Source organism: Myotis yumanensis, unplaced genomic scaffold (assembly GCF_028538775.1).
Source record: "Myotis yumanensis isolate MYYU_CA2020_CCGP unplaced genomic scaffold, mMyoYum1.0.hap1 SCAF_3, whole genome shotgun sequence".
NCBI classification, from domain to species: domain Eukaryota; kingdom Metazoa; phylum Chordata; class Mammalia; order Chiroptera; family Vespertilionidae; genus Myotis; species Myotis yumanensis.
Genome location: NW_027223754.1, coordinates 122,176,129 through 122,203,183, shown reverse-complemented (window position 1 = coordinate 122,203,183; position 27,055 = coordinate 122,176,129). Strand labels below are relative to the sequence as shown.

Sequence of the window (27,055 nt, the reverse complement as noted above, 5' to 3'; positions counted from 1 at the left end):
TGAAGTGCTGTCTAGTGTACTAAATGCACAAAGGCTGTGATGTGCCTTATGGAGAAAACGCATGTGCTAGATAAGCTGTGTCCAGGCATGAGCCATGTGCTGCTGGTTGTGACTTCAAAAGTAATAAATCAAAATATATCTATATAATAAAAGCCTAAGCGACCGTCACAGTGGAACAACCAGAACGACTGGTCATTATGATGCGCATTGACCACCCGGGGGCAGATGCTCAACGCAGCCAGAAGCCAGGCTCACGGCTGGAGAACGCAGCGGCGGTGGTGGGAGCCTCTCCTGCCTCCGCAACAGCACTAAGGAGCAGTGAGCCGAGCGGTAAGGAGCAGTGAACAGGTGGGTGGTAAGGAGTGAGGGGTGCCAGACTGTGAGAGAGATGTCTGACTATCGGCTTAGGCCCAATCCCCGGGGGGAGTGGGCCTAAGCCAGCAGGGGGACATCCCCTGAGAGGTCCTGGACTGCGAGAGGGTGCAGGCTGGGCTGAGGGGGGACCTCTTCCTCAGTGCACAAATTTTGTGCACTAGGCCTCTAGTCCTATATAATAAAGACCTAATATGCAAATGGTTGTCACACCCTCGTGCGGGGGGACCTGAGGCCGGGCTGGAGAACCTGAGGCTGGGCCGGGGGACCTGAGGCTGCGCTCCCCACCCTGCAGGGCTTGACGGGGGTGGGGCCGGCCGGGTCTGGGTCTCATGCGATTTCGAGGTGCGCGTCGGTGGGCGTGGACTTGACTTTGGGTCCTGCGGCACGCCCCAGACTCTGACAGGAGGGAGATTTTAATACACATTTTACTAACTTTCTTTCATCTCTGACACTTCTATTATAGAGAAAGGGCAAATAGCAATATTAAAATATTTCCTCTAATTAATTCCCTTTTCATGTGCATGGATTTTGTGCACTGGGCCACTAGTATTAAATAAAATGTCTTTGAACAGAGCGAGACATGTCTAAAGGCACCAAGATAGCCAAAAGGTGGAAACAACCCTTGCCCGTCAACAATGAATGAATAAACAAAATGTGGTTCAGTATATCCATACAATGGAAAATAGGAGGCAAAGGAAAATGGCTGGTTTACAGCTAGAAATGAAAAGAGATGAGACAGGAGAGTTCCCAGGCCAGAGGCAGGCAGTACCGAAGGATGAAGGAAGAAGAGGGCAAGGAGGAGAAGAAAGCAGCCCAACAGAGAAAAGGGCTGGGTGGGGCTGGACCGGGCCATGTACTCAGCTGGAAAAAACTGACCCCAGTGTGACTTTAGAAGGCCGGCCAGGGCTTGCTGGAGGCCAGGAAAAGGCCATTCTCAAAAAGTCACAAACCACACAAGCCTAGGTGTCACAATGCCTGAGTTCTCACCACCAGAGCACCCTTCCTTCACTCTGAGTGGTGCTTCCTCCTCTCCTAACAGGTGTAAAGCTCTGCGAGAAGCTGGGGGAAGCTCAGCAGGAGTCTGGTCCACTGTGAAGGAAGTTCAGCCCTGGTCGGTGGCTCAGGTGGCTGGAGCATTGTCCTGTACACCAAGTGGTTGTGGATTCAATCTCTGATTGGGCTCGTACAGGAGATGGCTGATTGATGTTTCTTTCTTCCTGTCTGTCTGTCTGTCTGTCTCTCTCTCTCTCTCTCTCTCTCTCCCTTCCTCCATCCCTAAAAAATCAATAGAAACATATCCTCAGGTGAGGATTATTTTTTAAAAATGGTTCAAGGTAGACGCTGAATTAAAATCTGCCTCTTCCCAGTAACTTATTTAACCTCCCTAAAGCTTCTGTCACACCGGAGACCCGCCATGCAGAAAGATGAAGGGTTAAGTGAGGCACACAGGTAAATTACGTGCACACAGCGCTCGCACCACCCACTACCCCTCTCTAACCTCTTAGCATGAAGACATTTATCACATAATATTTCATGACAGAATAGGAATGGGAAGTGGGTGACAGAAAAGAAGGCAAAAAGAGGGCCCCACAGTCCTACCCGGTGTACGATGTGTTGGAACCACAGCCACAGAGAGCAGACCCGGGCAGGCCTGGCCTGGACAGGAGGGGGCTGTGGGGCAGAGACTCAGGCCTGGGCTCAGATCCAGGCTGGGCCTCATGCTGCTCATGCTGGCCTGGTATCCAGTATCCCTGGGCAAGCTACTCCACTCTTTGAGCCTGTGTCCTCCCAAATATAGTCCAGAGGTAATAATGTTAGCTCCTCATGGAACTGTCTTTTTTTTTTTTTTAATTTTTGTGAGTTTTATCATTTATTTATTTATTTATAATTTCACCCAAGGATATGCTTATTTTATTTATTTATTTATTTATTTATTCATTCATTTATTTATTTTTTAGAGAAAGAGAGAGAAACATTGATCAGTTGCCTCTCACACTCACCCCTACTGGAAATTGAACTGGCAACCTAGGTACGTGTCCTAATCCAGAATTGAACCTACAACATTCCAACCAACTAAGCTACCCTGCCAGGGCCTCATGAGACTGTCTAGACCAGGGGTCCTCAAACTTTTTAAACAGGGGGCCAGTTCACTGTCCCTCAGACCGTTGGAGGGCCGGACTATAGTTTAAAAAAAACTATGAACAAATTCCTATGCACACTGCACATATCTTATTTTGAAGTAAAAAAACAAAACGGGAACAAATACAATATTTAAAATAAAGAACAAGTAAAGTTAAATCAACAAACTTACCAGTACTTCAATGGGAACTATGGGCCTGCTTTTGGCTAATGAGATGGTCAATGTCCAGTTCCATATTTGTCACTGCTAGTCATAACAAGTGATGCAAGTGTGCATCAGTTAGTCTAGATCTGGTTGGAGATTTCAGATGTTTCATTCCTGAAAAAGGCTCTCCTAACTTCAAAAAAAAGGCTCTCCTAACTTCAAAAAAAAAAGGCCCTACTAACTGCAAAAAAAAAAAAAAAGACCTCCTAACTTCAAAAAAAATAAATCCTAACTTGTTCTTACCTCGGTCCTCAGGCAGCAGCAGGCTCTGCACAGGCAAGCTCGTGACTCGTCCGATCATACCTGAGACTGAGAGGAGGAGTCGAGAGACAGAGAGAAGGAGGGGAGTCGGAGAGTGCGGCGCACATTCCACACATGCGCATTGCGGGCCCAGGACAAGTCGGCTGCTAAGCAACAGGCAGCGGCGGCAAAAACACCGGTGGGCCGCATGTGGCCCGAGGGCCATAGTTTGAGGACCCCTGGTCTAGACTCTAGAGCAGGGGTCCTCAAACTACGGCCCGAGGGCCACATGCAAATACAAATATTGTATTTGTTCTCGTTTTGTTTTTTTTACTTCAAAATAAGATATGTGCAGTGTGCATAGGAATTTGTTCATAGTTTTTTTTTAAACTATAGTCCGGCCCTCCAACGGTCTGAGGGACGGTGAACTGGCCCCCTGTTTAAAAAGTTTGAGGACCCCTGCTCTAGAGGATTGAGTTCAATCATGCTCACAGATATAGGCACAGAGGTGGCTCTCAGAAGGTCTCCTCAAACATCTGTGGTTATTGGAGGGATGGTGGAGGGAGCAAGAACCAGTGTGAAGCAATGACCGCTGGGAAGCAGTAAAGAAGAGAGGAACAGAAGGAATGAGGGTCAACAAGAAGAGAGATAAGTAAATAGGTGGAGAGGAAAGCAGGCCAGTGGGAGGTATCTCAACAGGGAGGGGCCATGGGTGGCTCAGAGATGAAGAGAAAAGGAAGGGAGATAAAATTCTTGAGTAGATAAAGGCCCTAAGCCCTTGGGGTAGCAGAGTCTCTATCCATTCCCCAGCCCCACACCCAAAGGGCCAGTATTCTACCCATCACCTCTCCAGAAGCTGGGACAAGGAAAGCTGCCCCAGTCACTCCCTCTGAGCAGCCAGGGATGTGGGTGTCTGAGGGCCTAGCCCTAACACTTCCAGGAAGTGGGTCACAGCACGTGGGTGTCCACAGACCTCCACGCTCACCCTGCCCTGTGGCCTGCCCTGGAGCCACCAAAGGGGCTGATGAAGCTGTGATGAAACAAGCTTTAGGCCCCAGCACAGTGCCTGTCACAGCAGCCCCTCTGAATAGGCTGTGAAAGAAAGGCAAAACAGGCTCCAAGCTCAGCCTTGCCACAAATTCATGGTTCCTCTTGAGCCAGTCACTTCCCTTCTCTGGATCTCAGAGTCCCCACTTCAAAGAGAAATGGTGGGTAAGTAGAATATTCAGTGACAATATGATGAGCTATCAAGCCATGAAAAGACCTGGAGGAACCTTAAAGGCATATTGCTAAGTGAAAACCAATCTGAAAAGGGTACATATTGGATGACTGCAATCATATAACACTCTGGAAAAAAACAAACTGGAAACAGGGAAAAGACCCATGGTTGCCAGGGAATTGAGGAAAAGGAGGAATGAACAGGTGGAGCAAAGGGGATCTGAGGGCAGGGAAACTACTCTGCGTGATACTGTAAGGGCGGATACATGCCATTACACATTTGCTAACACCCACAGAATGAACAACACAAAGAGCGAACTCTGATGGACTTTAGTGTAAGATGTTAATAATAAGAGCAAGTGGGGGAGAAGGGAAGGAACTATCTATACTTTCTGCTTAGTTTTTCTGTAAACCCAAAATTGCTCAAAAAAATAAAAGCTATTAATTTAAAAAACAAAACAAGCCCTAGCTGTTTGGGCTCAGTGGATAGAGCATCAGCCTGTGGACTGAAGGGTCCCCGGTTTGATTCCGGTCAGGGGAACATGCCCAGATTGTGGGCTCAATCCCCAGTGGGGGCCGTGCAGGAGGCAGCCGGTCAATGATTCTCATCATTGATGTTTCGATCTCTCTCTCTCTCTCTCTCTCTCTCTCTCTCTCCCTCTCCCTTCCTCTCTAAAATCAATAAAAATATATTTAAAATAAATAAAAAACAAAGGTGGGGAGAGTAGGTCTTGCATGTTTTTTCTCCACAGGACCTTTCCTCAGGATTCTAAAATAAAGCAAAATTTAAGAAAGTGCTTCACTTTAAGTAGGCCTGTCCTATGAAAATTCAGATCTCAAAATAGATAACTGAGCCTTTGCCTGACAGGACTTGTCACTGAATCCTGTCAAATGGCGATCCCTCTGGGAATCGACAGAACCAGAGCTCATACACACACACACAGCATGCCGCTCACCAAATGCTTGTTTCCCAGGCCTGGGGTGGATCTGCCTAATCAGCTGCTTACCCAAAAAGAGACAAGACCATGCCCCACCCTGCCAGGACCAGAGGTGCACCCACATCTGGCACCCATGCAACACAAGGCACTTCAGGTGGGGGCTCTGAGTGCAGGCCCTGCCCAGGGAGGAGGCAGGCAGGGGCTCTCCGTGCTGGGGAGCAGCCCTCCAGTGCCCAGAGCATCAAGGGGCCTGGGAGCCCACAGGGCTCTGGGGCACCAGCATTAGCAGCTCCAGGAAAGCAGGGCTCCCTCTTCAGCTCTGCCCACACTCCACCTCTAGGCCTTAATCATCTCTGGAAAAGATCTATCCCAGGGGAGAATGAAGACTCCAGCATATGGACAGTGCTACAGCTCCCAGGACACAGGAGTGGACAGGATAGACTGAGCATGAACAAGGGGCAGAAGAAGCACCCATCCTACCCTTGGTCATTTTTCATAGAAATGTTCTTCCATCACAGAGCCACTCTGCTCAGACAGAGATAGACATGAAGATTGAGATGCTCTAGAAGTTCCAATGGCCCAAAGCCCTCAGACCCTTGGCTGAGGTCACCATCACAGAGGACCCACCCTGACCCAGAAAATACATCCCACTGATTCTCTCTTGCACCAGCCACACTCCTACCCAGTAGCTTACCCCTGAAGGCCTGAAAAATGCCCCACCTCCCATTCCAGAATGCATGGTCATCCAGTTTGGAAACAAGGCCATGTAAATGGCTGATACCCAGGCTGGGCACAAGCATTTGTTGTTCTGTATGGGACCAGCCCAACCTGACCCAGCCAGCCATGGGGAATAGACCAGGCACAGCCGGCCAGACAGGGAGATGCCCAGCAAACCATGCTCTATGGCGAGTGCTAAGCCAGGAACAGACTTAGCCAGGGCCTTCATGAAGGCCCTGTTCCTTCCTACCTTTTTCATAGGTCATTCTCTAGGAGTTTCCCCTACCCAGCCCCCTGCCTCATCCAAGTCCCACTTCACCCTTGAAGAAAGGTCAAGGCTCATGACACCAAACTCTAAACCTCGCTCTGAGTCCCTCATACACATCATCTTCTTTTGGAGATTTTTCTCCCTAAATGAGTTTTCTCCAAACATTTTTTTTTAATGTGTAAATCACACATCTGATTTACATGCAAAATATTAAATAAGTCAAAACGTAGACAAAAGATTTGGATTGACACTTCTCCAAAGATGTTATATGAATGGCAAGCACCTGAAAATATGTTCAACATCATTAGTCAGTAAAGAAATGCAAATTAAAACCACCATGAGATTTCACTACACACCATTCGAATGGCAAAAACAAAAAGAAGCCTGATACACCAAGTGCTGTTGAAGATATGGAGCAAAGGAATGCTCATGCTTTGCTGGTAGGAATGCAAACTGGTGTACTTTGGGCACAGTTTGGTGTTTTCTTAAAACATTAAACACACACGTACCATATGGAATACCACTCCCAAATATTCCCGCTCCAAGAGAAATGAAGGCCTGTGTTCACACAAAAACCTGGACATGAATGTTGACAGTAGCTTTACTCATAATGGATAAAGGCTAGGAACAACCCAAAAGTCCTTTAATGGGTGAACGGATGAACACACTTTGGTGCATCCATCCACACAATGGAATACTGCTCAGCAAGAGAAAGGAATGAATTCTTGATACGCACAACTTGGATGGATCTCAAACCATTATGCTGAGTGAAAGAAGCAGGCTCAAAAGCTACATACCATAGGAGTCCATCTGACATTCTTGAAAAGGCACAATTACAGGAGTGCAGAGTTGTCAGGGGATGGGCTTGGGGGAAGGGTCCTAGAGGGGCAGCACGGGAGGGCACTGTTTGAGGAGACAAAAGTTCTGCCTCTTGACTGTGGCGGTGAATACCCAATTATATATATTTGTCTAAATCCACAGAACTGTGCACCACAGAGTAAATTTTGCCGTATGTAAATTTAAAATTAAATTTTTAAAAAGTCCTCCTTATTCTGCCCAGAGCCCAGCTGCAATCTATCTCTTCCATAAAGACCAGTTATCTCCATGACTATAGCCCTGAAATCACTATTTTTTTCTGTCTTCCCAGGTTTAGTCCTCTCTTCCATCCTCTCTTCCTCTGTCCCTTTCTTGTTTATACACAGCGCAGTCAAAACCCTACCCATCCCTGCCCGGCCAGCGTAGCTACCAGTAAGTGGTTGAGCATCGACCTATGAACCAAGAGTTCAAGGTTTGATTCCCAGTCAGGGCATGTGCCTGTGGGGTGTGCAGGAGACAGCTAATCAATGATTCTCTCTCATCATTGATGTTTCTATCTCTCCCTTCCTCTCTGTAATCAATAAAGAAAATTTTAAAAGCCACACAATAAAATGTTACTATAAATAAAAAAAAGTTAAAAAGAAAACCTTACCCATCCCACAAAGCTTGCTCAAGTGCCTCCTCCTCTGTGAAGTCTTCCCTGACTCCTCCCAGCTGCATCGGAATGAATCATCTTTACCAGGCACCCCCTTGTTTGTGCCTCTAATTAGCCCTTCTTTCATCTTACAGGCTGTCAGTGTTTGCTTTCAGTCTGTCTCCCCTGCTGGATCACAAGCTCGTTGAGGACAGGGACCAGGTCTTCCCTCCACATTCCCCACACTGCACCTGGCACAGTCCAGGCACACAGTGGGTGCTCTGAGACCACAATGGATTGGCTGAGGCCAGGTGCAAGCGGAGGGGGCTGATGCCAAGACCATTGGGCTGGCAGTGCTGGGCTGGCAGTGCTCTGAGTGGTACTTTGCCCTATGTAAATTTAAAATTACATTTTTAAAAAGTCCTCCTTATTCTGCCCAGAGGGCCCAGCTCCAATCTACCCACTGGTAGCCACTGGTACTTCTCCTGAACAAGCAGCACAAATACTGCCTAAACCTTCAAATAGTGGAAGTGACCTCTGCTCCCTTCCAACATGAGGCCATTCAACTCACGATGGAACATTTCTGAAGACGCTTTTGCTTCCTCCATGCCACCTAGCACCATTCCAAGCCCCAAGCAGAAAGATGTTGGGCGCGCACCTGTTGAAGGACTGGAGCCTCTCTTGTCATCAGGGTGTGTCATTTCTCACTCCCAGAAGGCCCTCTTCGCAGCAATAGCAGGTCAGGTCCATCTGCTCTGAGACAAGTCCATTATGTAGAACTCCCAGGCACAGGCACAGTGAACCGGCAACACCACAGGACCACTCTGTGACTGGGTTTTTCCAAGCACGTCTCCAGCCTCTCTTTATAAATTCTAGCTTGTCCAGGGCTTAAGGACCATCTGTAAGTGATTTATTTGATAAAAACTTATACAGTGGTTAGTATTTGCCAGGCAAAAAACTAAGCACTTTATAAACAATAACCAGTTTAATCTTCACATCAACCACATGAGGTTGGTTCTACTAATATTATCATGCACATTTTGCAGAGGAGAAAATAAGACACATTGCAGTTAGATAACTTGCTCCAAAACTATCCTGTCCAAACTTAGCCACTAGCTCCTCGTGGCTACTGAGCACGTGAAAAGTGTCTAATTCAAATTGAGATGTGCTATTAAAGTGTAAAAGAATACATGCTAGATTTCTAACACTTTGTATGAAAAAAAAAAGGTGAACTATCTCAATTGTTTTAAAGTATTGATTATACGTTTAAAAATATTTTAGGCATAGTAGTTTAATAAAACACATTATTAAAATTCATTTTACCACTTTCTTTACTTCTTAAATGTGGCCCCTAGATGACTTAAAATGATCTATCTGGCTTATGCCATATCTCTATTGGACAGCACAGGTCTGGAGTCTGAGCTTGCAGCCACCACTCCATGCTGGAGTCATCTTCCCCTGCCCCCGCCTCAGGGTGCAGCCTGTCCCTAACACCTGTTCATGCAGCTGGTACAAAGATGATGGGGAGCCAGGCAGTAACTCCCACATTTCCCCTTTCTGTCTCCTCTAACTGCCTGGACCCTGCCCCACCCCACCCCTACATCTCTCAGCCTTGCCTCCATCAGGAATCCCAGAATGCCAAAGTGGGAAAATACCTCCCCCATTGCCTAGTACAATCCCCACTTGCTGCATGTGGAGAAACTGAGGCCCAGAACCACATGGATGACCTAGATGTCATCTTGTCCAATTTCCCACCCAGTGCAGAGACCTCCAAAGCATCCCTAACGAGTTCCAGGTAATGAAATTCTATGTAGTTCTAGGTGGTACTACGTAGTGAAACTGACTTAGAGCAGATGGAGCTGACGTACTCCTCCTGCAAAGAGGGCCCGCCTTCTGGAAATGAGAAACAACACACCCTGATGACGGGACGGGTCCAATCCTCATCTGCCCTCTGCTAAGACACTCACAACACCAGCAAGCTGCATACTTAACAGGTCAGGGCGTATCCACCCTCCAAAAGCAGAGGTGACTCCCAAGGTGGCCCGAGCAGCACAGAGCTTAGTGGACTAAGGTTTTCCTTGACACAAATCCCACCACACCACTAGGCACACAGACTCGGTTTAAGGGGCAGTGCGAAGACTCAGATCGACCTGGGTTCAAACTCCAACCCAAGCATTAATCTCTGTGTAACTTTTCTCCTCTTCTGTACAGTAACGGTTAAAAAACAAAACAAACAGAAGAAACCAAGATGGCGGCATAGGTAAACACCAGAGTTTGCTGCCTTGAACAACCACTTCAAAAATACAACTAAAAGACGGAACGGACATCACCCAGAACCACAGGAAGGCTGGCTGAGAAGAGACTCTTCAACTAGAAGGAAAAACAACAGCATTACGAGGCTTAGAGGAGGCGCAGTGTGGAAAATTTAAAGGTACGGTGGTGCTGCGGTGCGCGCAAAGCGGGCTGGTGGCTGAGGGCGTGGTTGTCGTTTTCAATCAGGAGTGAGTCTCAGACTCTGGGCTACAGATCTGGGCGAGTCTCTAGGGACCCAGACTCAAACGGGAGAAGCGGGACTGTCTGGCTACGGTCCCTCCGAGGTTTGCAGCGGTTGCGGGGACAGAGAGGCAGAGCCCCTGGAGACGGACTGAGAGCAGCCATAGCTGCTCCCTCCCCCCGCCCTGTTGAGCCCGCCCCGCCCAGGCCCTGCGCAGAGCCATTTGCCGATCGCCACAGGCAAAGGCTGGACTAGCGCCTCCCCAGAGGATTGAAGTTTTCCACACAGCTGATTCCTACAGCCAGTCGGCCTGGTGGTCAAATCCCTCTAGTATTAACTACAACAATTAAGGCTTGGCTAGAACAAGACTGCGCACAAAGACCACAAGGGGTTGCACCAAGAAAGCATAAAAGATGCGGAGACAAAAAAACATGACAGAAATGGAGGATATGGAGCTAAGAATCGCAATTTTGAGGGCTTGCAATAAACTTGTGGAGAGCCTCACAAAAATTAATGAGACCCTCGATGCTACGATAAAGAAATTAGAAAGTAAGCATACACGGACTGAAATAAAGAATATTATACCCAATAGCAGACCAGAGGAGCACAAGAATCAAACCAAAGATTTGACAAAAAACACCCAACTGGAAAAGCAAAATGAAAAAAGAATCCAAAAGTGTGAAGATAGTGTAAGGAGCCTCTGGGACAGTTTCAAGCGTACCAACATCAGAATAATAGGGGTGCCAGAAGATGAAAGACAGCAAGATATTGAAAACCTATTTGAAGAAATAATAGCAGAAAACTTCCCCCACCTGGTGAAAGAAATGGACTTACAGGTCCAAGAAGCGCAGAGAACCCCAAACAAAAGGAATCCAAAGAGGACCACACCAAGACACATCATCATTAAAATGCCAAGAGCAAAAGACAAAGAGAGAATCTTAAAAGCAGCAAGAGAAAGAGACTCAATTACCTACAAGGGACTACCCATACGACTGTCAGCTGATTTCTCAATAGAAACTTTGCAGGCCAGAAGGGAATGGCAAGAAATATTCAAAGTGCTGAATACCAAGAACCTACAACCAAGATTACTTTATCCAGCAAAGCTATCATTCAGAATTGAAGGTCAGATAAAGAGCTTCACAGACAAGGAAAAGCTAAAGGAGTTCATCACCACTAAACCAGTATTATACGAAATGCTGAAAGGTATCCTTTAAGAAGAGGAAGAAGAAAAAGGTAAAGATACAAATTGTGAACAACAAACATGCATCTATCAACAAGTGAATCTAAGAATCAAGTGAATAAACAATCTGATGTACAGAATGAACTGGTGATTATAATGAATCAGGGACATAGAAAGGGAATGGACTGACTATTCTTGGGGGGGGGGAAGGGGAATGGGAGATTCGGGAAGAGGCTGGACAAAAATCGTGCACCTATGGATGAGGACAGTGGGTGGGGAGTGAGGGCGGAGGGTGGGGTGGGAACTGGAAGGAGGGGAGTTATGGGGGGGGGGGAAGAGGAACAAATGTAATCTGAACAATAAAAATTTAATAAAAAAAACAAACAAAAAAAAACAAACAGAAAACGAACCCTACCTCACAAAGATTAAAGGAGATGATGTAGGCAAAAATGTCTAGAATAACACCTGGTACCTAGTAGGCACTTCATAAATGCTCATTTCCCTTCCCCTTCCTTTGTCAAATGAAAGCCCAAATATGTTTTCACCACAAGAATTGATAGTTCCTATTCTATACTTATATAATTGATGTTTTGAACTTAAATGCAGGATTTTACACTTAAATCTATTAGATTTTATCTTGAGGAAAGTATACCTGTTCACATTGCTAGATAGCAAGTAATTTTCAATGGCTAAAAGTCGAAAACAATTTTTGAAAGTGCAGTAGGGTACAGTTAAATAAATTAAGGGGCATTCTGCCTGGCCAAGTGTGGCTCGGTGGTTGAGCATTGACCCATGAACCAGGAAGTCACAGTTCACTTCCCAGCCACGGCACATGCCTGGGTTGTGGACTCGATCCCCAGTTGGGGGGCGTACAGGAGGCAGCCAATCAATGATTCTCTCTAATCCTTAATGTTTCTATCTCTCTCCCCCTCTCCCTTCATCTCTCTGAAAAAAGAAACAGAGAATGCACTTAGTCTGTGCCAGGTTTGTGTTAAAAGATAAATTTTAAAAATTAAGGGGCATTCATATAATGTAATCTTATTCAGACCCTGACAATTATGGTTTTAAGTGATTTTTATGACATGGGATATTGCTCACTATATAGTATTCAGTAGGAAGAAAGGAGTATAATTGCAATTATTTAAAATATATAGTTTACATGAACACAAAACTGGAGAGACCTATACCAAAATACTAACTGTGCTCATCCCTAAGTTGTGGTACTATGCACCATTTTATTTCTCCTTTAACTTATAAAGGCTTTCTACAATGAGCATGTATGAGCTTTAACAGACAAAATGTTTTTTAATTTCATATTTCTGCTTAATTTCTGCATTCTAGTCAATTAAGATGATTTAGAATCCTGCTTGCTGCCTTAAACACCCACAGAATCTATAGAGGACGAGAGAAGACAGCTCTGAGACATATTGCTGGAGACCTCCCCGCAGGGTGACGTGAGCTCCATTCAGTACCCAGGATAACCTTTCAACCAGGTACCAACCCATCGTACTGCTGTATCAGCCAGATCATACTTACTTCTCTCAAACCCAAGAAATCATTAGACTCAAAGTTCTTACTGAACATTCCTCCACCCAAACTATATTATTTTCCAAGACTTGACAGAGTGAACATGTGGTGGCTATTAGTTACCTCAACTTCATTTTGAAGTCCCCTTAGATTTTTTTTGTTCAAATATCTGGCCTGGAATTTGGGGGACCAACAAGAAGCCTAACAGCCTGACACTTCCAGAATCCCCATCTTGCTACATTGAAGAAATAAATGAGGGCGGCATTTGTTATTTGGCCACTCTTATCTCCGCCCAGACCCTGGAGTGATTCCGTGGTCACTCATACAGCTTCTCAGGACCCCAAAACCTGACCTGTAAGAGTCTGGCAACCAGAACTCAAGAAAAGCAAAAGTTGCCCTAACCGGTTTGGCTCAGTGGATAGAGCGTCGGCCTGCGGACTCAAGGGTCCCAGGTTCGATTCCGGTCAAGGGCATATACCTTGGTTGCGGGCACATACCCAGGAGGGAGTGTGCAGGAGGCAGCTGATCGGTGTTTCTCTCTCATCGATGTTTCTAACTGTCTATCCCTTTCCCCTCCTCTCTGTAAAAAAATCAATAAAATATATTTTTTTTAAAAACCCCTTAAAAAAAAAAAAGAAAAGCAAAAGCAACTCAGTGTGGTCTGATCCTCTTTCCTCCCACAGTCCTCCTTAACCTTCTCACAAAGTCTGTTCTACCCTCACAAAGATCAAGGCAAGATAAGAGACTGCCTCCCAGAACATTCCACCACCTGCCTCAAGCAGGAATCTCCCCCTGACTGTCTTGTGTCTTCTTGCTCTGCCTGTGCCTAAAAAAAGAAAAAAAAAGAAGAAAAAATCCCTTTATGTTGTCCAGCTGATCCAGGCCTGTTGCTTCCCCACCCAGAGCTCTGCCCACTCCACAAATTGCCTCCCCAGTCAACTATTACTCAAGGCTCAACGCCAAGATGGAGATCATCCAGGAAGAAACAAAAGTAGCCTTTAATCCGGTCAGAAAGATTCACGCAGTCGTCTCAAGGGGCTTGAAGGGAAGGGGAAGACCTGGCTCTGGCAGGGGTGAGCTGGGCAGCAGCGAGGCTGTCAGGTATCACACACAAAGCCTTTGTTAGTGAGACGCAGAGCAGAATGCTCCCGCCAAATAATGGACTCTAAGCAGCTCAGGTTTCACTGAGTCAACAGCCCCCTTCAGAGGAGAGGCCCACCCTATGTGTCATCAGCCCCTCCCCAGTGCCCTTTGCACTGATCCCAACACCCTGTCCTTCCTTTCGGCCGGATATGCAATCCCATCCCCCAGGAGGGTCACCCAGCCTTAGCACAGCTCCCATTTCCTGCCCCTGGTGACTCCTCTGAAGTCTATTGTTCCCATGAAGTTTGGGTCAAAGGAAGCTGCGTTCCCACCCATGGGGGCCCGCCTACCCTCAGCACCGCCAAGGAGCTGGCCCACACCACAGGGAGCCAGGCCCATCCTCTTGCCTTTCCGTGAGCCTGCCAGTATTAAAGGCAGGAGAGGTGGGCACAGATCTTAGGGACTGGAGTTTTAGTGGGAAAGTTTCCAAAGATCCAGTCGCTACCAGCTAAGGCTCCAGGACCATGTCACACAGGTGATTAGAATCTCCCCAACATCTAAATGGAAAACCCAAAAGTAAGGGAAGAACTGTCCTTTCAGAAGAGGTCAAGGCAAAGCTGGAATTAAAACACAGAAGTTGGTGCCCTGGCTGGTGTTGCTCAGTGGTTGAAGCGTGGGCCCATTCAGGGTCACAAGTTCAATTCCTGGTCAAGGGCATGTACCTGGGTTACAGGTTCAATCCCTGGTCCCAATTCAGGGCTCGTGTGGATGGCAACCTATCGATGATCGATGTGTCTCTCCCACATTAACATTTGTTTCTATCTATCTATCTATCTATCTATCTATCATCTATTTATCTCTTTATGTCTCTGTCTCTATCCCTTTTTTTTCCTCCCTCCCTCTCTCCCTGCCTCCCTCCCTGCCTCCTTCCCTTCCTCTCTTCCTCCTTCCCTTCCTCCCACCCACCCTCTCTCCCTTCCACTCTGTAAAAAAAAATCAATGAAAAAAATATCCTCAGGTGAGGATTAAGAAAAAACATTTTTTAAATAAATAAAATAAAATAAAACATAGGAACTGGAGACTGTGCTGCCAGGGACAAAGCCCTGCCCCCACCTCCACCTGGGCCCCAGAGCGATTAAAGCAAGGGGGGGAGGGGGGTCGGAGAGCAGCTGTTCAGCTCCAATTTCAGAGCTTTAAAGGGAGCTCTCCTCCCAACCCCTGCCAACAAAGGGTCATGGAGAGCAAAGGAAGACAGACTAGGTAGAGCCATCTCCACAAGCCCTGAATTTCCCGGGACTGACCAGAACAACAGGAAAGTCAGCGGAGCAAAGTGATGGCCCATGTCCTCCACCTCCACCGGAGAAGGAAAGCCACAGATTAGGCAAAAGGTATTGCTCTGTGACAGTCACTAGCACAAGACTCCAGAATGGAAACCATAGGAGACTGTGATAATCTGCATCCCAGGAGACCTTAGAAAGATAGAGACCTTCTCCACCTGGCTGAGTCATGTACAGACCAGCAAGGAGAATAGAGGGTGCGTTTTAAAGACCTCTTAAGGATCCCTTCCAGAGGTGGCATTCTCAGATTCCACAGTTCTGTGCTTTTTGCTGGTTCGGAGACGAGTATTTCTGCCTCCTAACAACCTTACCTGAGCCACAAGATGACAGACATCACCCAAGTCAAACTGTTACAGCCTCCACCCCTGTTAGATGAAGGTGAACAGGGGGTCTGAACATTGGGATCCACAGAGCAAGAGACAGAATGCAAAGTGAAAACAGTAGGTTCAAGTCCCAGGTCTGCAACTTATTGGTTGTGCAAGCTTAAGCAAGTTACTGTCCCTCGAGGGGCCTCAGTTTCCCTGTTGTTATTTTTAAAATATGTATTTTTATTGATTTCAGAGAGTAAGGAAGAGGAAGAGAAAGAAACATCAATGATGAGAGAATCACTGATCAGCTGCCTCTTGCACACACCCCGACCAGGGACCAAGCCCACAACCCGGGCACATGCTCTGACCAGAATTTTACAGTGACCTCCTGGTTTACAGGTGGACACTCAAGTACTGCCAGGCCAGTTTCCCTGTCTTTAATATGAGGGAGCTAGATGCTGAAATTAGAGTGCCCAATAATGTTCAACAGGTTTACCCTGCGGTCAAGGCAAAACTGGAATTAGAACATAGGACTTGGAGGCCCTGTGGTCCCCTGTGACAAAGCCTGTCCCCACCTGCACCTGGCCCACAAGCTATCCTGGTTCTAAAGATGAAGAGCATGGTACAGGGCCTGACCTATAGTAAACGCCCAATTCAGGTTTGCTAAATAAACATGAACGAACAGGGCAGGGTCTAGCAAAGGATGTTCAGAGAAGTCCCCAGGAAAAATGAGGTCCCATGCTGAAATAAGTTGGGGAGCATTGGCTACTGAGTCCCTAGGAAATGCCACGCACTGTGCTAGGTACTTTGCAAACACTGAAATTTCACAACAAACTTTTTGGGTATTTATCAACTAACCCCCTCCCAAATTACTCATCAGAAAACAACCTGAGAGTCTCAAACATAGTGAGGTAATGGCCAGCATTGTACACAGGTATATCTGACCATGAAACCTGTACCCTTTCCACACTATCAATGCTGCCTTTAGACCAGACACCCTTGAAGCCCCGGCCACACACCTGGCCTAACCAGGTAAGAGTGAGGAGGGTCCCACCAGAACATTGGCATCCTCAGGGTGCATGGAGGAGCAGTGACCAGAGTTCCCATCCCAATGAGAGCAGTCTTGTTCCTTCCTTCCAAGAAACCCTAAAAAATATGCCCATATCATCATGTTGTGGGAATGCAGAACCCTTGAGGGCAGGTCTGCCTGTGTACCCTAATCCCCACCCCACATACTATGTCACTTCCCCTGCCCAGTTCACTCCTTGAAAACGTTTCTGATAGCAAAACTCCAAATGGAGAGAAAACTGAAAGCAAAGCAGAAAGAGATGAGTCAACGGAGACACCCAGGGGGGGTCTCCTACTGCTCAAATAGGGAATCAAAGGCAGCCCTTCCCTCCTATGCGGGCCCTGCAGCATTCAGGAAATGTGCCAGTCATTCGCCTTGCTGCCACAGGAAAGTGTCGGATGGTCTAGAAAGTTGTAAAGAATTAAAGGTTCATCCATTTGACCGCACGGGCAGCTCCAAGGAGAACTGGACCACTAGAAAGTAGCTGTGGCTGGCATACATGGATTCCTCTTTGTCCTGGGGGCCAACTTTAAAAGTGTTGTCTATACAAGTCTCCAGATTCAAATGGTCTCCTCCCCATAATCTCCCCCAACCCTAATGATCAATAACCCACCCCATCAACAAGTGACAAAGATCTCAACTTGCTTTAGCCTTCTACCAACTTGTTCTCTGCTGTTTCAGGCAAGAACAGAACCCCCTCTCCCTCAGAAAGACAGCTTCCTTCCAGCTCTGCCCGGTCCAGGCGAGTGGTGCCTGGGGGCCACAAGCTCCAACAATCGGAGACACTGTCTCTGGCCCACAGTGACGCAGGGAGGAAGCCCAGTCATGCCCCAAACCGACATCCTCGCAGAAAAAGACACTCAGAAACACACAGTCCTCAGACACTCACACTTTCAGACAGACAGCACTTTTCTCACGTGGAAATACACTCAAACAAATACACCTACTAGGCCAGATGGACTCGTGGGAACAGATACCAGCCTCACATACACGCAAAGCCGAGACAGGGCAGTCAGACTACTTCACATGAGCTCACCAGAACCCTTCACACGTCTGTGCGCAGTCAGGGTGTTACCGAGAAACGTTTGCTTTGGGGCTCGGGAGCCTCCAGTCCCCATCAGGGGCACAACAGGCTTCTCTGCCCTGCAGAGCAGGGACCTCAAGACCGGTCCCCTTTGCTCTCCCAACGCTGAGCACTTAACGAACACGCCTACCTCCCAAAGGACCCAGCAGGGTAAGAGGCGTGGGTGCTGGGCCTCTTCCAGCGCCGGGGTCCTCGGTTCTGCCTCTGGTCTTTCCGGCTCCCCACGCCCCCTTTCCCCAGTGCCCCTCGCAGCTCGTCCCGACCCTGCAGTCTGCAGAGCCTCCACGTGCCCGCTCTCCCCCGAGTCCGTCCGGGTCGGAGCGCCTCGCGCGCCCCTGGCCCCGACGCAGGCGAAGGGCTGCCCCTCCCTCGCCTCCCCGCGCCTTACCGGTACCAGAGTGAGGGGAAGCGCGGCGGCTGCGCTAAGCCAGGTCCACGGAGTCCGTCCCGAGCGCCAACTCTGGAAGCCGCGGCCCCGCCGAGTTCCCGAGAGCGCGGCGCAGGCTCTGCGGGGACGGGAGGGGGTCAGCACGGAGACCCGGCCCCCGCCCGGAGGCCGCCCCGCTGGGCGGAGAGGAAGGCGGGGCCGCGGACCGGGCCGCCCCGGCGCTCCCGAGCCCAGCTCGCCGCCACCCAGCGGCTCGCGGAGCTACGCGGCGCGGAGGGAGGAGTTTTCCCAGAACGGGACTGCCGGGAAGCACGGGAGACCCCCACGCCAAGAGCGGTGAGTCAACGGCCCAGAGGAAGGGAGCCGGGGAAACGGGCCGGGGCCGGGAGGGGCGGGGTGCGGGGAGCAGGAGCGGGGTCGGGCCGCCGAGGGAGCGGGGGAGCGCGGCTGCGGAGCCGGCGGGAGCCCGGAGTCCGGGGCGGGAAGGGGCGAGCGGAGCGCGCGGCCGGGGCAGGGCGCGGCGGGCCGGGCACTCACCTGGGGTGCCCGGCAGCAGGCGCCGGGGCCGGAGCTCCGGGCCCTCCCACCCGCTGCCTGGAGTTGGAAAGGACGGAGCCTGGAATGTGCGGAATGAGGGCTGGTACGAGATGCGCGCAGCTGAGGAGGGAGCTGGAGGGCGTGGCGGCCCGGGCCCCTCGGGGTGGAGTCTGGGACGCGGGCCGGCGGGGGCGGGAGCGGGGCGGAGGGCGCGGAGCTGGCGGCCCTGGGACGCCGACCCCCAACTTTGACCTCAGTTTCTGGATCCGGCCCCCGCTGCTCCCCGCCCACAAGCGTTCCCTTTGATCCCTCGGCCCGACTCCCCTCCTCCCCGAGCCCCGGTTCCTGCCCCTCCGGGCGGAGTGGCCGACTCTCCGTCACGGGAGCTGAAAACCTTCCCCTTAGCTGAAGCGGGCATGTCTACGCGACTAGCCGCGGGCTTCGCAGCCGGCCACCCTCCACGGCTACGGACGACATCCCTCCGCACAAGTCCCGGAAAGGCCGGGGCAGGGCGGGCTGTGGGCGCGCAGGAAGGGCTGCTCCTTCCCCGCGGCTCCCACCGGGGACATTCACTCCGGGGGACCAGGAAGCAGGAACTCCGGGCTCTAGTCCCAGCCCGCGGCCAGTGCCCCCGCGTGCCCTCCCGGCATGAGTCCTTCAGTCTCTCTCTTCTGTCCCTCGCCGATCTGCAGAGATGTCCCTGCAAAGAGTGCGCACTCTTTGGAGAAGGAGTAACTCCGTGACTGTTTATTCAACAGGTATTATGTGTCCACCAGGTGCTGTGGAAACAGTGAATGGTAAGACCTCAGCACCTACCCTCGAAGGAAGAACTTGTCATTTAGCTGGGAAGAACACTGCCATAACGTGGGAGTCTGGGTGTGAAACAAACGCACCGGCAGAATTTAGTATCTTGAGAGATGCTACAACCTCACTGAGCTCCTGTTTGGAAGTCTTCCGAACACTTTGATTTAAACTTAGTAATGTGTTATCACATACCTCTGTCGTCCACCTTGTTGGGAGGGTGAAACCAAAGGACTTTTGACTTTTTCGAAAATCAAATCCAACCTTTTTGGGCTCTTGTCACTTAGCTTTGAATTTCGATGGTTGTCCAGATCTTATCTCCCTCATCAAACAGAAGGCTGAGTAAATGTCTGATTTATCTCTCACCCAGCACCAACTTGGTGTCTGGGATAGGTAAGTACATGAAAAATATTGAAAAAAATGAAAAATGCCATCACAGAGGATATTGAAAAGAAAGTGCTATAAATGCCAAAGTTGTTTCTACAAGAGGTATTCCAAAGATGTTTTGAACAATGACAGCATCACTGGAGGAAGAGTGAAGGCAGCAGCTCTCATTAGCATATATAAATTCTGGTATGCTTGTTAAATAATGAGTCACAGGAGGACCTGGCCACACCTCATACACATGAAAAGATTGCAATACAGGACAGTGTATAGGCATTAGCCCTTTAATATAATAATCATCTGTTGAGTGTCTGTTGACTGAGCACCATGCTAAGTGCAGGGGTAGGTCCCTGCCCTGTCCTCAAGAAGTTCACAGTGTAGGTGGGAAGATGAGAATTCTAAAGTTCAATGGAAAACCAAAGTAAGGAACACTGAAATTCAAGTTACGGAGTGGACATTGATCTAGCTCCTGAAGGATAAATGAGAATTTACCAAATTAAGACTGAAATACTGCCTGGCCTGTGCGGCACAGTGGTTCATTGTTGAACTATGAACTGGGAGGTCATGGTTCCATTCCCAGTCAGGGCACATACCCAGGTTTCCAGTTGGATCCCCAGTGGGGAGCATGCAGGAGGCAGCTGATCAATGATTCCCTCTCATCATTGGTGTTTCTATCCCTCTCCCTTCTTCTCTCAGAAATGAATAAAAATTTAAAAATAAATTAAAAAAAAAAGACTAAAATAACCACAAAGGTATGGTACAGAGGGGTGGTTAGGAGAAGTCTTGTAAACTGGTGTGGCTAGAGAATAAGTGCTGGGGAGAGTAGGTGACAGTAAGTGGGTGCCATGTTGTGAAGATCATTGGATTCCATGCTGAAGAGTGGATATCAAAAGGCCCATTACACACAGGTGTGACATAACCAGTACCAACATCAGGAAGACCCCTCCGGCAACAGTGTCAGGATTGGAGAATCAGGTGCCTTAAACTCGGGCAGTGGCCCTGAGGCTGATATGGGAAAGGGTGTAGGAAATAGTCCAGAGGTGAAATAAACAAGAACAGGTGACTAAGTGGGCTGTGAGGGTGAGAGAAGAAACAAAAATCACTAAATTTTGACAACTGAACTATTAGTGGTACCATTAACTGAGACAATTCAAATAAGGAGAACAGGGTGAGGTAGTAGGTGGGTCCAGCCAGGTTCAGAGAATTGAGGGGAAGGCAGGACATAGCCTAGGGTGGAGACAGAACAACCTTTGAGTGTCACTTCAGCACAGACTACTGAGAGGAAATTTGGAGATCAGACTGAATTATTCCCAAATTTTAACTGTCAAGACTATAACTGGTCCTAGCTGCAATGGTGTGACCTCAGGACTTCAGCCTCCTGGTCCATGCCCTTACAGGCTTCCAGAGAGCTCTGTGCTTTCAGAAGTGGCATGTTCCCAAGTTGTTAAGGTCCCTCTGGCTAAAGGAAAGTTCTTAGATGTAGAAATTGTGAAGGGTGAAAGTCTGACCGATTTTATACTGATTTTTATGTCCTGCCCTTACTAGGGGTATTTACATTTAATAGACAGGACTTTCATTCCTTGACCCTCAGGAATGAATCTGTTGGTGGAAATATTTCATCTCTCTGGATCCAGCTAATAGAAATGCATATGGCTGCCCTCAACTGACAACATATAGTCCACAACCCCCCTTACTTCCTAGTGATCCAGACCACCTAGTCCTCACTCAGGCTTGCTGAGGAGTGGTGCAGAAAGGTGGGTGTGGTCAGAGCCCCTCTTGATGTAGGGAGGGTATCTGTGTTGTCTCTACTCCAAAATGAAAGTCAAAAATCATACTAATTATTCTTATGTTGTTTGATATAATTTGCATTTCTTTAATAAATTTTGTTTTTCCAACCTCTATGGTCATAATTACACAAAATATCCATATGATACTGTGTTAATCAAATTCAGTCACATCTATACCCTGGCCGGTGTGACTTGGTTGAGCATCGTCCCATGTACCAAGACGTTGCAAGTTTGATTCCCTGCACATGCCCAGGTTGTGGGCTTGTGCAGGAGGCAGCCAGTCAATGTTTCTTTCTCGCTCTCTCTCAAAATATCACTAAAAACATTTTTAAAAATTCAACCATATCACCCTGACCGGTTTGGCTCAGTGGATGGAGCGTTGGCCTGCGGACTGATGGGTCCCAGGTTCGATTCTGGTTGGGGGCGTGTGCCTTGGTTGTGGGCACATCCCCAGTGGGGGGTGTACAGGAGGCAGCTGATCGAGTTTCTCTCTCATCAATGTTTCTGACTCTCTCTCCCTCTCCCTTCCTCTCTGTAAAAAATCAATAAAAAATATATTTTAAAAAAATTCAACCATATCTATGTGATGAAATAATTCTTTACAGCTATTAACTTTTTTTTTTTTTTAATAAACCAACTGTGGAGATGTTGAGCAGGTAGTTAGATAACACTTGCAGAGCTAAAGAAAGAATTTCAGACTGTGGGAGATGTCAAATGTAAAATGGGAGTTATTCAGTATGAAGAGTGAGAAAGATTAAATAACATGGGTCCCTGGAATACTGTATATACTCAAAACATGTTGGTAAAATTTCTTAATGTGCAAATTATCCGTGCATAGGGGACTAGTTAAAAACACTATGGTGCGCCCAGCCAGGTGTAGCTCAGCGGTAGAGCGTCGACCTAGGAACCAAGAGGTCACCAGTTCGATTCCCGGTCAGGGCATATGCCCAGGTTTCGGGCTTGATCCCCAATGGGGGGCGTGCAGGAGGCAGCCAATCAATGATTCTCTCTCATCATTGATGTTTCTATCTCTCTCTCCCTCTCCCTTCCTCTCTGAAATCAATAAAAATATATTTAAAACAACAAAACACTATGGTGTGTCCTAGCCACGTAGCTCAGTTGGTTAGAGTATTGTCCTGATATGACAAGGTTACAGGTTTGATCTCAGGTCGAGGCACATGTAAGAATCAACCAATGAACCCTGGCCTGTGTGGCTCAGTTGGAGCATCATCACCGAAAGGCTGCCAGTTCAATTCCTGGTCAGGGCACATACCCAGGTTTCGGTTTTGATCCCTGGTCAGGGTTCGTTCGGGAGGCAACCAATTGATATTTCTCACATCAATGTTTCTCTCTTTTTCCTTCCTCTCTGTCTAGAATCAATAGAAACATATCCTTGGTGAGGATTTTTTTTTTAAAGTAGCAATACTATATTAAAGTAGCAATATTATTTTTTTTAAAGAATCAACTAATGAATACATAAATAAGTAGAACGAAATTGATGTTTCTCCTTTCCTCTCTCTCTAAAATCAATAAATAAAAACACCAAGAACCACTATGGAACTTACCACAATGAAATACTGTGGAGGATAAGCAAGTATGAGGAAGGGCTGCATTTATTGACATGGGAATTATCTCCAGGATGTATCAACTGAAAAAGCAAGCTACTGAACAGAGTATATAATATGCTACCTTTTGTGCACAAAGGGTGGGAAATTATAAATACGTTTTTATTTTTTGCATAAAGAAACTGGAAAGATACACTAGAAAGAAACTAAAAGTGGTTAACTATAAGAGTAGGACAGGGCAAGGAAAACAAGAAGGGACAGATAGGGAACAAGGCTTTAATTATATAGTCTTTAAACTTTGTTTGCTTTGTTGTTGTTTTAAATATATTTTTATTGATTTCAGAGAGAAAGGGAGAGGGATAGAGATAGAAACATCAATGATGAGAGAAAATCATTGGCCACCTCCTGCACGCCCCCCCACTGGGATTGAGCCCACAACACCGGCATGTGCCCTTGACCGGAATCAAACCTGGGACCCTTGAGTCTGCAGGCCGACGCTCTATCCACTGAGCCAAACCTCTAGAGCACTGCTTTGTTGTTTTTTTAAAAATATGTTTTTAGCCGAAACCAGTTTGGCTCAGTGGATAGAGCGTCGGTCTGCGGACTGAAGGGTCCCAGGTTCGATTCTGGTCAAGGGCATGTACCTGGGTTGCAGGCACATCCACAGTAGGAGATGTGCAGGAGGCAGCTGATCGATGTTTCTCTCTCATCGATGTTTCTAGCTCTCTATCTCTCTCCCTTCCTCTCTGTAAAAAATCAATAAAATATATTTTAAAAAAATGTTTTTATTGATTTAGAGGGAGAGATAGAAACATCGAGGAGAAACATCATCAATCGGCTGCCTCTTGCACGCCCCCTACTGGGAATGGAGCCAGGAATCTGGGTGTGTGCCCTGATTGGAATTCAAACTGGCAACCTCCCAGTGCTGGAGATGATGCTCCACAAATTGAGCCACATCGGCCAGGCAAGTAATTTTTTTTTTAAATCTGGACCGGAGGATATGCTTTTCATTGACTCTAGAGAGAGAGGAAAGAAGAGGTAGAGGGAGAGAGAAACATTGATATGTGAGAGAAGTATCGATTAGTTGCCTCCCAAATGAACCCCAATCGGGGATGGAACCCACAACCTGGGTATGTGCCCTGACCAGGATTTGAACCAGGAATCAAACCTACGACCCTCAGTGGATGGGATGATGCTCTAACCAACTGAGCCACACCAGCCAGGGCTAGTCTTTAAACTTTTTTTTTTTAATTTATTACTATTTAAAATTTATATCTATATATCTGCTACGTAAGATTGACCAAAAGCAAAATCATGACTTTTTTTAAAGTAGTATTTTTATTTTACATTGGTTACTTTGTCCTGAGCATGCCTTAGTACCCTAGAAATTGCATTTAGACTCCACTTTAAAAAATCTTGATCTGCCAAAACCGGTTTGGCTCAGTGGATAGAGCGTCAGCCTGCGGACTGAAAGGTCCCAGGTTCGATTCTGGTCAAGGGCGTGTACCTGGGTTGCGGGCACATCCCCAATAGGAGATGTGCAGGAGGCAGCTGATCGATGTTTCTAACTCTCTCTCTCTCCCTTCCTCTCTGTAAAAAATCAATAAAATATATTTTTAAAAAATCTTGATCTAATTCCTAGCTCTCGCCTGCCTGTCACCCTCCTTTACTCTCAGACCATTCTTCCTTCCTAACTTTCCTGCGCCAAGACTACAGAGGAGAGAGAACTACTGAATTATTACAGTCGGAGTCCTTGAAAATCATAAGAAACAGAACCTGAGTAGATAGTGCTGAACTACATGTTAAAACACTGAGGCCAGGCCCAAAGGCAACATGCAAAGGAACTTGGGCCTGATGGACCAAAAGACTAGGCAGAGCCAGAACAAGTCAGAGACACCCATTTCATATTTTTAAAACTTCCATTAACATCAGGGCTATTTTGGCCTGGGCTGTTCCTTCAAGTAGAAACGGAGAGATGGTTACAAAGTAAGGAATGTAGGGTAGGATCAGGACTGAGACTAGAACATGGATATTTAATTACCTAGGAAAAAAATGTTTTCCATTCTTCTCACAATAGTCCCTGGAAAACCATCTAAAATTGTTTTATGAGCATTTACAAACTATAACTGGATGGCTAAAAAAATCAACTGTGATGCACTGTTTTATTTTAAAAGAACATGAATAAACATGATAATATTTGCCACCATCCTATACCAAATGCTTACTATGTGCCAGATCCCAGGCATTTTACCTGGACCACCTCAACTGGTTTCTATACTTCAGAAATATTAATGTCTCAGTCCTTCAGAAAAGAGTCATGCCATAGCACAACTCTAGTGGGAACATTATAAGGTCCAGTCGTTGAAGTCACCCTGAACTCTTCCTTGCTGACTCCCTCGTTGGGTTGCAGAATCGGTGCTATTCATTTTAATACATTTGTAATGTGCATCCTTGGTCAGTAGGTGGCGCCAAGAAACCATCTGTGGCATAATTACGGCTTGCCTAAAGTTCTGACAGCATCAATGGCAAATCCTGCATTTACTGTGAATCCTTTTTTGTGGAGAGGAATTATGTGTTGGTCTATAAAGAAGACTGCCGGAAGCCAGTCCATCCTTGCTGCTTGACACAGTTGCTGCAGGGAAGAAACATCTGCACAGCATGTTTCAAGGGACCTGGTGTATATGGCATACTGTTCTTAATATGTTTGCTCATCTTCTTGGTGCTATGTGTTTTAACCAAGGTCACCTCTCTGAGAAAGGTTGTTTCCCCAGGTAGGGATTTTTCCCTGAAGTTAGGGAGGGAATAAAACTCCTTAACTAAATGCCAGGCGGGTAGTTAATCACTTTAACTACAAACAATCACCCTTAAGCTACATAATCTTTACTCCCTGGAATGGAGATAAGAAACGCCCTAACCTTTGGAATAGAAATTGACAGGATTAAAATCAACTGGTATAAATACAGATGTAACAAGACAATAAAATATAGAACCTGGCTGGAGATCCTGGCTAGAACTAGGCAAGAGAACCTAGCTATGATGATCACCTGAACGCTGCCTCTGTGTCATTCCTTCTTCGCCGACTCCGTCCACACCTTTGGGAACCCCTGGACCTGATGGGGCTGGACCCCAACAGAAGACTAAGACTTGTAGAGAATATACAATGACTATGATAACGAGGAAACCCAAGTAGGAAGAGGAGACAAAACAATCCAACATGCAATTGGTCAAGAAACGTGTTATGAGGGGTGGACGGAATCTGGTCAGTCTTTGGTAAGCCCTTAGCTGGGGTCCACATGAGGAAATTTAAAAGAAGACTATAGACTGGAAAGAAGTAGACATCAGACATATGACATGAGTACACAGGTAGGAGCCATTCTATCCAGAGGGGAGCTGACGCTGAGGAGAAGGGCAGCTTGCAGCATCCCAGGATTTCCTCCATGGAGCAAGGTGTCTCCAGTGATTGGGGAAAAGCAGCTTTAAGGTCCTGCACTTCCTCAGCGTCAGATTATACTTCTCCCACGCTGTGCACGCCCACCTTTCCAGGATCTCCCCTCTGGTTCCTTAGCTCAAGCACCCGTGGTCTTTTCCTAAGGTCTGTACATTCTGCCCCGAGCAGTATCTTCAGCCATGAACAACTTGTAGCTGTCCAGAAGGTAACCAGAGATCAAGTCAAAACACATTTATGGAAATTGCAGACCATTGCCAGGATGAGTGGGGAGAACCATGGCATTCAAAAACTGAAGATCATGTAATTCAAACTCTCTCAATTAACAGAGGAGGAGAGGCATATAACAAATCACTGGCAGAAAAAGGGCAAGAACCCGGGGATTTTGCCTCAGTTGACCTATCACTTCATTTCTGCACCTGTAATGCTATCTAAAGCAGTGGTCGCCAACCAGTGGTCCGTGAGGCCCGAAAGGTTGGCAACCACTAATCTAAAGGAAGCGAATTGATGTTAGTT

At 47.3% G+C, this 27,055-nt stretch overlaps 1 protein-coding gene across 1 annotated transcript in view; it reads right to left on the bottom strand.

Moving 5' to 3' along the window:
- Positions 1–18,646, bottom strand: part of TEAD4 (TEA domain transcription factor 4) — a 78,269-nt gene extending 59,623 nt beyond the window's left edge. Inside the window, exons 1-3 of the mRNA XM_070409535.1 lie at positions 18,558–18,646; positions 18,021–18,138; positions 8,209–8,449 (exon numbers count right to left, since the gene is read on the bottom strand). Coding sequence (XP_070265636.1) covers positions 8,209–8,251 — 43 coding nt within the window. The 5' untranslated portion in view covers positions 8,252–8,449; positions 18,021–18,138; positions 18,558–18,646. The remainder of the gene's footprint in view (positions 1–8,208; positions 8,450–18,020; positions 18,139–18,557) is intronic.
- Between the last annotated feature and the right edge of the window lie 8,409 nt (positions 18,647–27,055).